Source organism: Megachile rotundata, chromosome 3 (assembly GCF_050947335.1).
Source record: "Megachile rotundata isolate GNS110a chromosome 3, iyMegRotu1, whole genome shotgun sequence".
In the NCBI taxonomy this organism is placed as follows: Eukaryota; Metazoa; Arthropoda; class Insecta; order Hymenoptera; family Megachilidae; genus Megachile; species Megachile rotundata.
In genome coordinates, this window is record NC_134985.1 from 8544739 (window position 1) to 8561388 (window position 16650).

Genomic DNA, 16650 nt, shown 5'->3' on the forward strand with positions numbered 1-16650 from the left:
TATGCTACAAAAGCTACTATTATACATGATTATTGCATGCATGACAAAGCACCATGATACAAAGTCAAGAGTATTATCGAGTTTTTGGTCGACTAGCGAACTTTCGCTTGACTGGTTAATTACACTGACATGAACCCCATTAAAAACTTATAGACTATAGTAGAAAAAATAAAACGATGCTAAACCATAATGACCAAGCACGTGCAAATAAAACAACCTTCTGAGCGTGATACGATAAAGAAATAATGGCTATTTTGTAATAGTGTTTGGCAGTATATTAGAGAGAATAAGAAACAAAAATATGTGCTGAAGACATTAATTATGGTAGTCCTTTTTCTTTAGTATTACAGTTGTTTAATTTAATATTGTTAATACCTTTCATTTTTAACTGAACTCGAGGTTAACACAAAACAGAAATTTCGCAAATACAAACGTAGATAAATTTCATAATTTGGGTGAAGAAAAAAGTTCAAAACTTTGAGGAAATATTTCAAAGTTATAGAAATTATGAGGATTCGTTAAAGCAAATAATGTAAGGTAAATAACTACCATATTAACCACCATTTTTTGGTAAAAATCCCAACGAGCCAAGGAAACAAAAATGGTTAGACTGGTTCTCGAGTACAGTTTTATCATAAAGCTTCCCAATAACAAAGCACACATCGTAGCGTGGCATCCGATTAATTGGTTTTAGATGTCATCGACACATTCGATTGGTGTTCATTCCGGGCGTGTTGCGGGCTTACCAACGTGCTCAATCGCGAAAAAAATCGGCAAATCCTCTTTCGGAGACTTTGCGAGTGATTAGTTGAATCCTATTATTCGTGGCTCGCTGTGCCGACGCGTTAACCCCGATATTACGTACGAAATAACATTTACACGGTACTCAGTGCAGAGAGGTGAGTTACAAGCCCACTTATAATTGGATTACCGACTTACGGACACTCGTTCGTACTCTTCGTATACTCTTCTGCAGAAGTTCGTGAGAGAGTCCACTTGAAGCTATCGTCGTAACGGGACTCTGCTCGAGGATGAGGAAACGGAGAAGAAAATGTACGAACGAAATCTAGTACGAATATAAAAGTATCAGTGATATATGCTTTGTGCGTGAAGCTTTTACATCTGTTATATTTACCGAAACTTCGAATGTGTCGCAGGTGATAAAAATAGGAATTACACTAGGTTTACGGGACGCATCATTTTGACGCAATTTTTTTAGAAAAATTACAAAAATTGTTCGCATTTTATTTTACTGTACCGACTTTTATCCATTGAACGAGGGAAATATATATTGAAATCTATTTTCTTCAAAAGCTTTGAAATATTGAAATTTGCTATGTGGTATACCTATCTCTACGGATGTGCGTCAATTTCACGCAATCGTAATGTAAATAAAATTTTTAGTAAATTAGTTTTATCCAGGCAAAAATTACAACAATAATAAATATGAATGCACCGACAATACCTTATAAACGACGGACTTCGCTAGTCCGGAGTCGCACGCGGCCGGCTCAGCCGGTATGCCGGGTTCGGACCCGGGGTCGCAGTACAAATCGCAGTTCGCAGGGTAGAGGGAAGTAAAAATATGAATGTAGACTATTGAAGTAATGTACTAAAATATTATTGAATAATAAAAACTTTCTATAAATATCTCATATTTTCATTTCTTACTTTTAGTGTTTAATTATATTCTAAGTGGTTGTTTTTCTTTAATATGTATTCGTTCGTGCGTCAAATTGACGCGTGTTCGTAGAGATAGGTATATAAGAAATATCCGTAGTGTTAGTCGTGTGAGTCGCTAAAGGATAGAAAAGTATTTTAACACTATTTCTACCAAGGTATCAAAAGACACTTTTTATTCCACAAAATCGTGTTAAAAATAGTATTAACATTTTCCATGAATTGATCATATATCTTAAGAATTTGATCCAATCCCTATTTCCATAATTTCCCTGTGACGCACGAAGAATTTGGAGAGGCGTTCACTTTTTACCCGGAGTGTACTGTGAGACAGGGTTTCGGAATTTTTTATTACCCGATTAATAACTAACCGTAAGTTATAATCGAATAATTAAATATTCCTTTACCGAGGAACGGAATGTAATTGGTAATTGAATCGGTTTTCGATTGAAAATTAAAGCGTAATTTTTAATTAAAATTCGGTGGGTCGAGGATTAAACGTTATCCGACTTTATTGAAGGCTTTTGGAATAATCAATTTTTAACTGTTAATATACAATAATTATTTGTGTGCATAATTGTTATTGGAATGCCGTAATAGGTAAATAAATGGGTAATTTAATAATTGAAGTATAATAACTTTCTTCTCTTAAACTCTATCTTCCAATACTTGAATACAAATCCTGATTTATAAATAATTATTATATTTGTATGTATACATTTATATATTTAGTTACATAATAAAACATATATTTAATTATAAGATGAAATTAAAATAGTGTTTAATAATTAAATGTTAATATACTAATATACTTGAAACTTAATATACTTACAATTTACATCAACGAAGGGTTAATCATTGCTATATTGTATATTGCTATAAAAAAAATATTGTAAGCAAAATTTTACAAAAATTAATATTATTTCCATAATTTACGACTACCATATTTATTAAAATCATGAACTTAGCATTATAAATTTTTCTCCGCTTCAAAGCTATTACCCCCAGGCTAACCCTTCAAAGCGTGAACCGCAAATAAATGTCTAAAAATGATTTCACAAAAGTGCTGGTCTAATTGGGGAAAGCTCTCCAGGCTCAATTTCTAATCAGACTTCTATCCGAGGCTCTCATCGGCGAAGAGTGTAATTAGAGGGCGCCGACGGGGGGCGTTAATTATGGAGGAGGTTGATCGCTCAGAGGACTCACGATGACAACGAAAGTGGTGTCAGTAAAGACGATGATGAAGGGTGCTTTGCCTTCTAAAAAGGCACGTGTCGCAAAGCGATTTGAACCCTCCGCAGTTTAAACACGCCTCGGCGAACCTGTATCGATATAAGGCTACTTATTACGAGCTGGTTACGTAGGTTTTGTGGTTGCACGACACATTGTGGACTGCTTTGTTAGTACTACGCCGGTATTCAGTCCACCTTTGTGGACGCGTGCGTGATCCAGAAGAAGATTAAAAGCGAAGACTTTTACGAGCTCACGCTTGGCTAACACCGAAACCGCGTATCGCTTCCCCATGGATTCCATGGGACGAGAAAGCGTTTGAGAGACCCTCAAATTAGATGGATGGGGATCGATTAAAGGGACTCTCGCCTTCTTTTCATATGGATATACAGTGGATACCTAAATATCCGAGATTTCTTTTTTATGTGCAGATTTGTAGAATTTCCAAACTTGAAAATTTGAAAATCTGAAAATTCGAAGTTACACAAATGTTGAATAAGTCATGTGAAGGTTTATGATCTGAAAGTCTATACAAGGTCTTATAAAGGTCTTTACATCTCTAGCTCACAAGCGTTCAGAACTATTGAGATTTAAGGAAAAAGAAAACTGCAATTGTTACTGATCATGAATAAAGAATAGCTCAGTTTTCCAAAGCGTTCTCAAGAGTGTCCAAAGAGAAAATTGTTGAACCGAAAACCTACGCCTTGTCTAGCGGAAGCCTATGTTGTCGTCTCGTGAACAGGCGAAAATTATGGCTATTATACGAAGAAGAGAGGGTGCAAATAACGCGTGTTCGGTTCAGCCCGTTGAATGAGTTTCTTCGTCAACATGCCGAACGACACGGCATTGTGCATCCAGCAGCAACCCTAAATCCGGCACGTGTGCCCTCTCGATCAAACACGATGGCTTCGAAAACTGACTCACGGGGCTTTGCCGCTATAACAGCCGGCTTGAGCAGCGGGGGGCAGCAAGCGTTTTGCATACGAAATAAACCGGGAAGAGCCGCCGCGGTAAAATATTCGTCGCGTAATATCCGACGTGTAATCCGTTTGCTTATCGCGCAACACCCTCCTGCGAGTCTGCCTTATCGCCAGAGAGTCTCACACGAGAACCGCGCCGACGATGCGCTTTTCGGCGACCGTGCGAAATAATTAGCTTAAGCTGCTGCTTGCTGTTGTGCGTCGGACGTCTCTGCTATTATTCTTGCTCGCGATGCGGCAAATGGTAGGCGGAGTATGCTAATTCTCCGATATACGGACCGTTTAATTTGTAATGGGCATTGTTTATACGAAATACCAAGTAATTTAGGCTTGATTGTGAAGTAGTATTAATTGTAAAGGGTAAACTAGTTAATATTTCATGTTATAAACAGGGAAAGTTTGTTTAGTAAAAAGAAACAAAGTTTTGCTTTTAGGCCACTATAATGGCTTTCGCGATCATCTTTCTGTACTACGGTTCACTATAGTGGCTTTAAGACCATCTTTTTGTACTATGGTCCACTATAGTGGCTTTCACGAATGTCATCGTAGATTACATGGCGTTACTATAGTAACCCGTTATTGTTTCCTAAACCTGGTCAAATGCTCTGAATATTATTTTTGGAGATTTTTGAAGCCTCCAATAGAAAATTGGTAACCTCCGGCGATCTTCGTATATCGTATGGTGTTTTGGTTAGGAGAGACAAGGACAGATGGTTTCCAAAAATGTGCAAAAATGCGACTTCGTTTCGCCAGGATTAAAATTTTTAAACTTCAAATTTCTTAATTTTTAAATCACCGAATCTCAGATTTTTTAATTTCCGAATCCCTAAATTTCTAAACTTGCAGATCTTCGAATCTTCATGTTACTAAGTTTTTAAATTTTCAAATTTTCGATTCTTCAATCTCCCAAGATGACGAATGTCCAAACTTATAAATCTACTAATCAAGATGGACGTGACCCTCGACACTTAACCTCTTAGGCACAATGCGCCACTATAGTGGCTTTCGCGGATACCATCTCTCTGTACGACGATCCAGTATAGTGGCTTTCGCAAACGTCATCGTAGATTACATAGCGCCTTGGCTCACTCTACTGACTCGCTCACCGTTTCAATTGAATGATCGTTTTCATATATTTTGATTCGCACTTTTTTTGCCTTCACCACGTTTTAATGAGTATTAACAAATCCCACAAAAGTACATTACATGCAAATAAAAGGTAACGCCAAGTTTAGGCACCGTGCAGCTCTTTGCACTAATACGATATTGGAAACATTTGGAAATTACATATTTTGTGAATTTTCGAAAAAGTAAATTATCAAAGTTAAAGCATATCTTTGGGAAAAATTTAATCATCAAAAATCAGTTCCTAGAATCACCCTGTATAACATTCTTGACATCCACCACAATCATCATTATGGTAAATCAACATCATTAACGACGCCTTTTTATTTTCTGACTAGGAGCATCTTCTTGTTGTAAACAAATTTTTGAATATAATCATATTAAATTCTCTCAAAAGTAGAACGAGCAAATTTTTTCCAGGCACAATTTTCCAAACAGCCTTAATTTCATAAACGAAAACAAATTCTCTCCGAATGAAAAGTCGTTAACAGTCATTGAAACGATGAAACATGTTTCAGGTAGTAAATAGCACAAAAGGCGAAGTATCTCATGATTTACCATATAAAGCTCACCGAACAAATAACTCGAGGCAAGCTTGTTTGGTCTGCTTTTAGCCCAGTTTCCGTCCCGTATTTATAGTTCACGATGCTCGTAAAATCGCGGGATTTATTTATCCGCGGAAAAGAAATCACAACTGCTCCCTGCGAAACGTACGAGACGCGTTTGCATACAGGAAGTACTGCTAAATAACTTAGCTTATGAAATGTGCGAAAGCAAGATGGTATCGGGTAGCAAAAGTTGCTCCGACGACTAGGTAAGTTTGCAGCAAACGACGCGATTACTATGCTTCGTAACCAGCATGTTTCCGTGTGCTTTTATCGGCAATCGTTCGAAACACCAGGCTAACGTCGTAAAACGTCACTGGATCTAGCTGGTGTATTTGTTTGTAACAAAGATGTTGCCTTCGTGTCAAAATATTGGTTTAATGTCTAAGTATACTTATTTACGGGGACATATTGTATACTGGGTGTCCTACGTACTTTCCACGATTCTCAGTTGTCTAGTTTCTAAAATCCACAAGTTTCTATCTCGAATTTCTCGGTGTTCCACTTTCTCAAATGTCTGTAGTTTCCAAAATCCTCAAGTTTCTAATATCTTCATTTCCCAAATTTCTCGGTAACCCTGTTTCTTAAATTTCCCAGTTCCTCAGAAAAATTCTGAAAAATAGTGGTAGTTCAATGGTAGGAACTGTAACGAGTAACGATTAAATTGTTACGCTTTGTCCAGATCAGTGATTTATGTTCAACTGGAAAATATCGTAACAATATTTTCAATAAATCTGTTTCAGTGAAGTATCGAGATTCGATAGTCTCTTATTCTTCTTTCAGTACAAAGTATTCTTTTCTCTCATAAAAGCAATTCCCTCAACATGTTTCCTTCTTGGTACACAACTCTCGAACAATATCAAAAACTACACCACTAAAACTATTATTTGATACTTCTGTGTTTGAAATAAATACATGAAAAATAATAGAGCTGCAACTGAACGAACACCGAGTGTATTTCAGGTCGCCTTGGGACTTAGCAAAATACCTTTTGCTTCGCACCTATCTCTCGCACGTATCCACCTCACATAAATATTTGTTTAGAACGCGATCAGAATGTAGATCGATTCGAAAATATAGTCCCTTTGCTCGAGTTGGAATTTCAGTGGGTGCCTCTTGGCAGATATTAAATTCCACTAGCAACGAGAAACGTAGCTTACGACACCTCGATCGGATATAATAGGTTATACAGGGTGTCTCATTACTGGCACCATTTATTTTACTCGTAGATAAAGTACGAGATAAACTCTGCAAGATAGTTACGAATATTTGTCGTTGATTTACTTCATTTTTGTGGAGGTCCTCAAGGTTTCTTAATTCTTTAACTTATATCATGCTACACTTGTGACGCACATTATTGTTCAGATACAATAAATTGTGTTTTGTGATTAAGTTTAGAGTTTAATATTAATTGTAATGTGCATGATGAAGGATTTTTCGTCAGACAATAAAACTTTCTTAATATCTTTAACTTACGAAGTTTTCTAGTACAGCTATAATTTATGAAGTGTCTATCAGCAACAGTGGAACACCCTGTGCATTAGGAGATTAATGCTGTACTTTAAAGATAATGGTGTCTACTTATCAGTAGCTAGCTACCTTATTCCCGTAACTAATGTACTGACTAACATTTATCAGTTGCCTATTAACATAGAAGTCCTGCAGCTTCATTCTACTCATTTCTTACTTCTTGTATATGCAACGTCGGCAGTATTTAGCGACGATTAAACACCGCGGTACTTCAATCGAAGTCCTAATATTTTTAAGTGGCCGTAGGTTGAATAATTGTGTAACACCGATATGTTTCTACTTATTTTTAACGATGTTCAAAACAACGACTTCGTGTCTACATGTATCCGCTGTTCCAAAGCGAACAACGTGTCTATGTATCCGATGTTCCGAAGTGAACAACTTCGTGTCCATTTCGTGTCTATCTTTCCGATTGCTTATTCCGCAAGATGAAGGCTCGGTGTGGGCGCACAATTTTTACGAACAGGGCTGAGGGAAACAGTTCTAATTTCTATCGAGTACACAAATTCGGGTGGATATGGAAAACCTAGCGACGTATGCGGTCTGAACATTGCCCAAAAGTGACCCAAGTAATAAAACCAAGCAACCTCGACACGAATAGGAAGCTGCAAATAAAGGACTTTATTGGTAAGATCAAGGGTTTCGACAACCAGATGCGAATAATAATAAATTGAAAATACTAGGTGGGATGCAACGACTCCTTGAGTGTTGCTGCTATGGGTAAATCCATTTGAACCTATGCTAAGGTTATTCTAACACATGCTGCTTCTTATTGAAGAGGTATATTTTATATACTCCGAATGAAACAGGTATATTTTACGTACGTTTACCACTATAGTTGAAAATTTATTTGTATTCGTGTTTTATATTGTTTGTTTACTATCGAAGCAATTTGCACAATCTCTATCGACAGACAAATTGTTTTTACAACGTAGAAAATTGATATCTCCGTTCTAAAACAAAACTGTATTTCTCTGGCTTTTCATTTCGTTCTTCCACCTTTAGTTCAACGTTTAATTAAATTGCCTCGGGCTGCGCTCGCAGTTTAAACATTCTTCGTTACAGTCAAATGCAGTTCAAAAATTGAAGTCTATGTTTAAGTTTCAACAAATAAAAGAAAAATTGTGCTACGGACAACGCGCACAGTCGGTGTTTATTAATAACACTTCTAGTATAATCTACAAACGAATTAAAGTTAATTCATTCTTTCATTTAGGAAAGATGGATAAATTATATTCTGTGAAAAGTAAAGAATTTTGTGCTGAAATTAAGAACAAATGTATTTAAAATAATTTTAAAAATAAACTTTTGTAGAGTTGCAAAGATGTTAATTTTAAATTTTCAAGTTTTTAAAACTGCAGAGTTATAAATTTAGAAGTTTACAAGTTTTCACATTTGGAGATTTTTAAAATTCCTAGTTTCCCAAATTACTAAATCCGTAGAGTAGCATATGTCTGGACAATGAAATCCCTAGGTCCCCAAATCCTCAGATCTCCAAATCTCTGAATTCCCAAATCCGTAGTGTCCCAAATCTTCAGGTGCCCACATATTCCCTACATCTACTAGTTCCCAGATCCCCAGATACCCAAATTAGATCACCAAACGGGCTAATGACCACGGCAGTCGACGCTCTCAATAATAAACAACAACAGATCACCAAACTTGTTTACGTTCCAGCACCATTTTATTTTTTGGAATAAACACTTTTAAAAGTATCGACAAAGAGTTGTGTTCAGCGATAGATTTCCGGTGGCAGCGTGCCACCCGCGTAGTTGGAAATAATTTGATTGTCAACCATGTACAATGCCGAATGCCCGTGGGGCCCTCTAATGGGAATGTTAGAGAAGACGGTCTCGTGTTTGGAATAACACGCCGCGACGCATAAGCTTGTAGATAATACAAGCAAACGGGCCGGCGTAGCTTGCATGCGTGTACGTACAATGAAATACGAGGGCCACGAATGGATGCTGCCGCAAACTCGTATCAAAATGTTTGTGCAGGTGCATCCGCGCTTGCACAGGTATGCAGTCGGCCCTGCACCCTCGCGTATACGCAACAAAGGATACATTATGAAGACACAATGATCCTGCATGGAAGTATGCCCGGGTGTGTTATACACCGCGACGAGCAATGCGAATTTTAATCGAATTACGTCGACCGATCACCGCCGCTTCATGAATTGCCAAAATTATTTTCGGTTAATGCTTAACGACTTCGAAACACGCGTTGCTAATGGAATCCGCGAACCGCAGCACCCTCGGCTTCAACTGTATTTTCAAGTTCACCCTACACTCGGATGAGGAGTCACAGGAAATTGTATTTTGCCACCGGTGTTTGTGGCAGGTATAATTTTAAATTGCTAATAATCTTTGTTTTGTCATTTTAAATTCTGAATTTGATGAAATATAAAATATTATGTTAGTTATTTTTTTTGTTGCTTTCCTCCTTGTTAGTACTTTCTAAAACATCATTAATATTATTATTATATGTACTGTTAAATATTTGTTAACATCTCAGTACAGTAGATTGTGGACAAAATACAAGTACTTCTAAATAAAACTTGATACTCACCTAAATCAACTTTCCCGCCATTTTGCGTCCGAAAACTGACACTTGATTTCTTTCATTAGCGTATCGGTTTAACAGCATAATAAAATTTAGTATAGCACCTGTTCAAGTAAATTTCGTTTGAATAAACCAAAGTAATTAACTCGAAGGTAATAACTCAACTTAATTCCTTACAGAGGTTATTCATTACCTGCCACTTGTGCCGTAAAGATCTTAAATAAGATTACATCAAACTATTGCCGCTTTCATTCAAGCTATCCACTATATCAACACCTTTCTTCTCATGTTTCCATTCTACCGGCTTAAAGGTAACAGACGCAAAGGTGATCTCCATTAACCTTCGACTTTATTTCGTTCTCGCTTTACGATTCGCTCGTCCGCGTTATTAAAAGCTCGCGTGCCGTTAATTAGCATAATTTAATCCGTGCCACTGCAATTTCGTACTCGAGCCGCAATGTAGGTCGTCGCCTAATTGCGAACGCTAGTCGCATAATTATTCGTATCGTGGATAGACAAGGTGCGAGCGCCACGACGACGCCGCACGATTTCTGATGGAATCTGAAACGAGATGAACGTGTAACGTATGTTTCAGAATAAATTCGAACCGCTGCAAGCATGATCCGAAGTTTAAAACACTTGGCATGAAATTTATAGTCCGTTGTTGAACAGAAACGTGAGATTATTTGATCAAACTGTTCTCCACTTAAGTAACAATTATATTCACTTGAAATTCCAAGCGTTTACCGATGTTCTATTGTAATAAGACGCGGTAAACAGACTAATGACACGTCGGGTAACTTCGTTTCTCTTCGGTGCTACTCGGATAATCACGTGGTGCGTCCAACTGTCGAAATTGTAATGACAGAAATGTCTAAATACGATTGAAGAACTTGAGGTTATAATAAAGTTTTGAAAGAAGTATCTTTCGAATGTGAACTTTATGCTTATATCGTGCAAATCATTTACTGTGTGGTCGTTATATCAATCAATTTAAAAGCAAAATATACGTGAGGGTTGTAACGAAGATTGATCGTGTGTGTTTCATTTCATTTAAGCATAATCGACAACGACATTGTCGCTATTAAACGAATTGGTGGACGCAACTTTAAAAATTGAATTAAAAAAGAGAATTCACTGTGTAAACGCGACAGAAAATTGCTACAGTGGTAAATTTAACGCAAACCTCTCGCAGTTTGCTTTAAATTATTTCATATCGTTAATAACTAGATTGGATAAAAAAACAATACTTTTTAATAGTGTAATAATCAGCGAGTGACGCAAATTAATCAATATAATTAAAAATACCACTAAACTCCGTTATTATTATTCACTATATTGTTAATATACTAATGTAAACTATAATAAATTTATCCGAAGGTACGATTTATCTTTTTTTATAAACAAATATCTTCAAAAATGTTGTACATTTTTTACCAGCTTCTGCATAGAGAATTATTTCTCTCTTGTTTGTCCCATCAATACAGGGACATATTTCTCCCGTTTCAGTAAATCACTAGTCTACCGCGGGACAGTAGTTTCAGGAAATGGTGGGGGTTTCCCGCGGTGATATAAGCGGACAGATTCGCGGTCATATATCCGGACATCACTGTAATTCGAAACGTTCGAAATCCGATCAGTATACACGATGACCCGTTTCGAATGTAAGCATAGAATCGTATCTTTGAAAGCTGTCAGTTCGAAAGGTCGTCAGTACGTGTACCTGCCAGACTGGCCTGACGTTCGTGCCTTTTATGGGGTTAAACTGCATTCTTCGACGACTTACCATCCAATTCACGACGACCGGCTCGATGCTTCTCAAAATATTAAAGGTTCAGTTCATGTTCGCGTATTTTGTACTCAGGTACAATGAACTTGAAATGGACGTTGCCAGACAGTGCAGTGGGCAAGATACATAATACACCCCGTATATTAAATATTTCAGAGTCTAGACATAAACCTCGTTGAAATTTATGGATCGGTAAAAGATTAAATAAATTTGGAGTGCCTTTAAAGTAGATACTTAAAGAGATGGTAAAAATATGAAATTCTGTGGATGTTAATTTGATGAAGTAACGTCGACTGAGACAAATTATGTCACTGCAAAAATATTTTCTAGCTAAAATTATTTCTGCAACAGTACGTGTTTATTGTAAATAAATTATAATTATTCCATAAGTGAATCATGTTTAAAGTTCAACGACATAATCTTGATTACTATACACCGCACGTTGTCACGAACAAATTTGATCAATATACATATTTAGTTCATTAAAACTTGCAAATGTAAGCTTGCCAATTAAAATATTTGCCTGGCAACCGTTGGATAAACACAGATAATTTAATGGTTCATGAAAATTTCGACACTCGGTGTAGATCGTTAGTTATAATATTTCGTAATTGAATGTTGAAATTGACAACCAAAGGTATTTAAGCGGTAATTACGATGGGAATTAATTTCGGTAATTCGAGACTAATTTCAATCACGTTTGATCAGTGAGTCGTAGTAATCGGTCACGTTCTACTACCATGTGCTAATTACTTCTTGATTTAAACCTCCGGTCACCCTTACGATCGTCTTCCTGCGTTGTATGATTAATGAAACAGAAGTGTCGTTAATTCGTAATTACTTCGACGACTGAATGCAATTAATAATTTCTTTGGGATTATAGGGTTGGGAATGTGAACTTGAAATTTTAAAAACTGAATGTATTTTTAGGTTTTTAGATTTTTTTAAATTTGGAATTTTAGAAATTTGGAAATTTGGGATTTTGGAAATTTGGTGATTTGATATATTGGAAATTTGGAATTTTAGAAATTTGGAAATTTGGGATTTTGGAAATTTGGTGATTTGAGATATTGGAAATTTGGAATTTTAAAATTTTGGAAATTTGGAATTTTGGAAATTTGGAATTTTGGAAATTTGGAATTTTGGAAATTTGGAATTTTGGAAATTTGGAATTTTGGAAATTTGGAATTTTGGAAATTTGGAATTTTGGAAATTTGGAATTTTGGAAATTTGGAATTTTGGAAATTTGGAATTTTGGAATTTTGGAAATTTGGAAATTTGGAATTTTGGAAATTTGGAAATTTGGTGATTTGAGATATTGGAAATTTGGAATTTTAGAATTTTAGAATTTTGGAATTTTGCAAGTTTGGAAATTTGGAATTTTAGAAATTTGGAAATTTGGGATTTTGGAAATTTGGAAATTTGGGATTTTGGAAATTTGGTGATTTGAGATATTGGAAATTTGAAATTTTAGAAATTTGGAAATTTGGGATTTTGGAATTTTGGAAATTTGGAAATTTGGAAATTTGGTGATTTGAGATATTGGAAATTTGGAATTTTAGAATTTTAGAATTTTGGAATTTTGCAAGTTTGGAAATTTGGAATTTTGGAAATTTGGAAATTTGGAATTTTGGAAATTTAGAATTTTGGAAATTTGGAATTTTGGAAATTTGGAATTTTGGAATTTTGGAAATTTGGAAATTTGGAAATTTGGAATTTTGGAAATTTGGAAATTTGGAAATTTGGTGATTTGAGATATTGGAAATTTGGAATTTTAGAATTTTAGAATTTTGGAATTTTGCAAGTTTGGAAATTTGGAATTTTAGAAATTTGGAAATTTGGGATTTTGGAAATTTGGAAATTTGGGATTTTGGAAATTTGGTGATTTGAGATATTGGAAATTTGAAATTTTAGAAATTTGGAAATTTGGGATTTTGGAATTTTGGAAATTTGGAAATTTGGAAATTTGGTGATTTGAGATATTGGAAATTTGGAATTTTAGAATTTTAGAATTTTGGAATTTTGCAAGTTTGGAAATTTGGAATTTTGGAAATTTGGAAATTTGGAATTTTGGAAATTTAGAATTTTGGAAATTTGGAATTTTGGAAATTTGGAATTTTGGAATTTTGGAAATTTGGAAATTTGGAAATTTGGAATTTTGGAAATTTGGAAATTTGGAAATTTGGTGATTTGAGATATTGGAAATTTGGAATTTTAGAATTTTAGAATTTTGGAATTTTGCAAGTTTGGAAATTTGGAATTTTAGAAATTTGGAAATTTGGGATTTTGGAAATTTGGAAATTTGGGATTTTGGAAATTTGGTGATTTGAGATATTGGAAATTTGAAATTTTAGAAATTTGGAAATTTGGGATTTTGAAAATTTGGTGATTTGAGATATTGGAAATTTGGAATTTTGGAAATTTGGAATTTTAAAATTTTGGAAATTTGGAATTTTGGGAATTTGGAAATTTGGAATTTTGGAAATTTGGAATTTTGGAAATTTGGAAATTTGGAAATTTGGAATTTTGGAAATTTGGAATTTTGGAAATTTGGAAATTTGGTGATTTGAGATATTGGAAATTTGGAATTTTAGAATTTTGGAATTTTGGAAGTTTGGAAATTTGGAATTTTGGAAATTTTGGAATTTGGGGAATTTTTTAATTCTAGAATTTTGCAAATTGGGGAATTTGGGGAATGTTGGAAATTTGAAATTTTGGAATTTGGGGAATTTTTGAATTCTGGAACTTTGAAATTTAGGGAATTTTTGAAAATTTGGAAATTTTGGAATATACAATTTTGGAATTTTCTACCATTAATTGAATAATAATAATATTTAATATTATATTAATATTTATTAACAATAATAATATTTCCATCTAAATAATCCATTATAACAAATTTAATTTCCCCAACAAATAATACTAAATACTTTACCGCTCAAGCAAAAGTATGAAGGTAATAATTTCATAAGTTCAATAATCTGCTTTTAAAAGTTGAAATAAAAACACATTAAGGAAATTGTGAAGTAAGTTTTAAAAACGTTTCAACAGCACTGCTCATTCACTTGAAAAGAACTTTAGTCGTTTTGGAAACTTCTGCCGAGTTTTAATTACGCAGATACTTCGGAAAACTTGTCAAAGAGTCGATAAACAGAGAACATTTAAGAAGCATGCATTTAAATTTAATTACTTACCAATGTTCGATAATGCTCAGACGTTAATAATTATTACTACGTTGTTCATTTATGATTTAATAATGTTAAGAATTTACGATGTCAATAATTTATGAACATTTATTATACTGCGATGTTTTCCGGTAAGTAATTAATGATATATTAAATTATTCATTAGACCGTGTTAATAAGATAATAAATCATTCGTACTAAAACAGTATAATACTGAAATGAGAGAATAAATATCGTCCTTCCATTTATTTTTCATTGCATCGACGCTGATAAATTTTCATTTAAATTTATTATCAGTAGTGAAATTAATAAACATGGAAAATCGTTTCGGGAATTACAGTTGGTAATTAAGGATTTTAAATTGCGCGCCGTATATATATTTCAGTAAGGTTTCAATAATTTATGAATTTAACTTTTATGTATTATTGATTTGAATGTACTATACTTTATTAATTTTATTGAATCAATAAATTTTACAATGATTTCATTTAATAATCTTGTGACTGAGTTTAAATTACATCTGAGGAATTTATTGAATTTTTAAATTTGGCCTTTTAAATTTTTTAATTTCAAAAGTTGGAAATTTGGGAATTTAAAATCATGGAAAACTGGAAAGTGGAGAATTACAAAATTTCAGTTTTTGAAACTTTGTAAATTTGTTTTGGAAACAGCAAAGTGAAATAAGTCACGTGCTCATGCTAACTTAATATAATAAATTCTATCGTTTTTATTTTTTTACAAAGTTTACCTATATAAATCACCTCATTTAGTTTAATAAAATTTTTTATATTTTCCAAGACCAATAATTCGCAAAAGATTTCTTATTTGCCAAGAGCAAAAAAGAAGATGTCGGCCATTTTTTCCATACGAACTCGTTAAATTCAGGCTAAGATGGCGGCGCGTTTCTTTGCCGACATTTGTCAAAGTCAGGAGATGACATCATTGTTTGCCCCGAAAAAATAGATGGCGAGAAAAGTGTTGTCATCCCGGCGAGGCACTTTAATTGAAATCACTTGAAAGCGAGTGAAACAAAACGCGGTTTCTCGGTAAACGAGTCACGTCCATTGTGACCTGTACTTCGTCTGAAATGTCGTTATATCTCTTAAGAACAGTTTGCTTCCCGAAATAGCAACGCGAGCCGCTGAAACGGCTAGGGATTTTATGGGATTCAATTGATTGGAAGGACACGTCCATTTATGCGGACTCGTGAGAGGAAAAGAAACTGGATTGATATTGCAGTGGGTGGTGAAATTATTCTACTTGAACAAACTGTTACTTCAACCCATTTGCTAGAACATTTTACATTACAGATTTTATTAAAAAAAAAACAGATTTTCACAAAATATATTTATTTACAGATATAGTAAAATGGATCTACAGTAAATATAGAAGACATGTATTGTATAAAAAGAAATACTAATGCATTGTTTCGACTTTTTGTTACAGCAAAAATGTGTAAAAGCGCGTGCCCTCTACGATAACATCGCAGAAGCTCCCGACGAATTGGCATTTCGGAAGGGTGATGTTCTTACGGTACTAGAGCAAAATACCGCTGGCCTGGAGGGTTGGTGGTTGTGTGCTCTCCGTGGTAGACAGGTAATTACCTTCTTCAATGGAACTTTCTAACACACTTTTCGACAAGAAGTTAATTATTTTACTTAACCGAGGTATTTCGCTCGAAAAACAGTTGGAAAAATGTCTTTCAATTACGTCTCGTTACAAACTTACTTGGCGTCTTAATAAATCACCCCCGAATATTCTTTTACTCCTTATTATCTGGAAACTTTCTCATTTTCTCGCAATAAGTTTAAATTCTTCACGCAATAGAAATCACACCTACGCCTCTTTAATAGAAAATATATTATTTAATTTTTTTTTTGGGGTTTAGAGAATTAATATATAAGAACGCGGGATATAAGAAATTGGGCATCTAGGGATTTGGCAGTCTAGAGATTTAGGAA

At 34.6% G+C, this 16650-nt stretch overlaps 1 protein-coding gene and 1 long non-coding RNA gene across 9 annotated transcripts in view; one reads left to right on the forward strand and one right to left on the reverse strand.

The window, feature by feature from the left end:
* LOC143264187 (uncharacterized) overlaps positions 1-10564 on the reverse strand; it is a 32907-nt gene extending 22343 nt beyond the window's left edge. The window contains exons 1-3 of one of the 3 annotated variants that reach the window (XR_013037727.1): positions 9909-10564; positions 9722-9819; positions 8476-9609 (exon numbers count right to left, since the gene is read on the reverse strand). This is a non-coding gene — a long non-coding RNA (uncharacterized LOC143264187). Of the gene's footprint in view, positions 1-8475; positions 9610-9721; positions 9820-9908 lie in introns of those variants that run through there. The other 2 variants (XR_013037728.1, XR_013037726.1) reach the window with 2 other exon arrangements.
* Positions 1-16650, forward strand: part of p130CAS (Serine_rich_CAS and FAT-like_CAS_C domain-containing protein p130CAS) — a 162369-nt gene that overhangs the window by 85801 nt on the left and 59918 nt on the right. For all 6 annotated transcript variants that reach the window (XM_012288249.2, XM_012288250.2, XM_012288251.2 and 3 more), the window contains one exon: positions 16136-16285. In XM_012288249.2, the coding sequence (XP_012143639.1) occupies positions 16136-16285 (150 nt within the window). The remainder of the gene's footprint in view (positions 1-16135; positions 16286-16650) is intronic.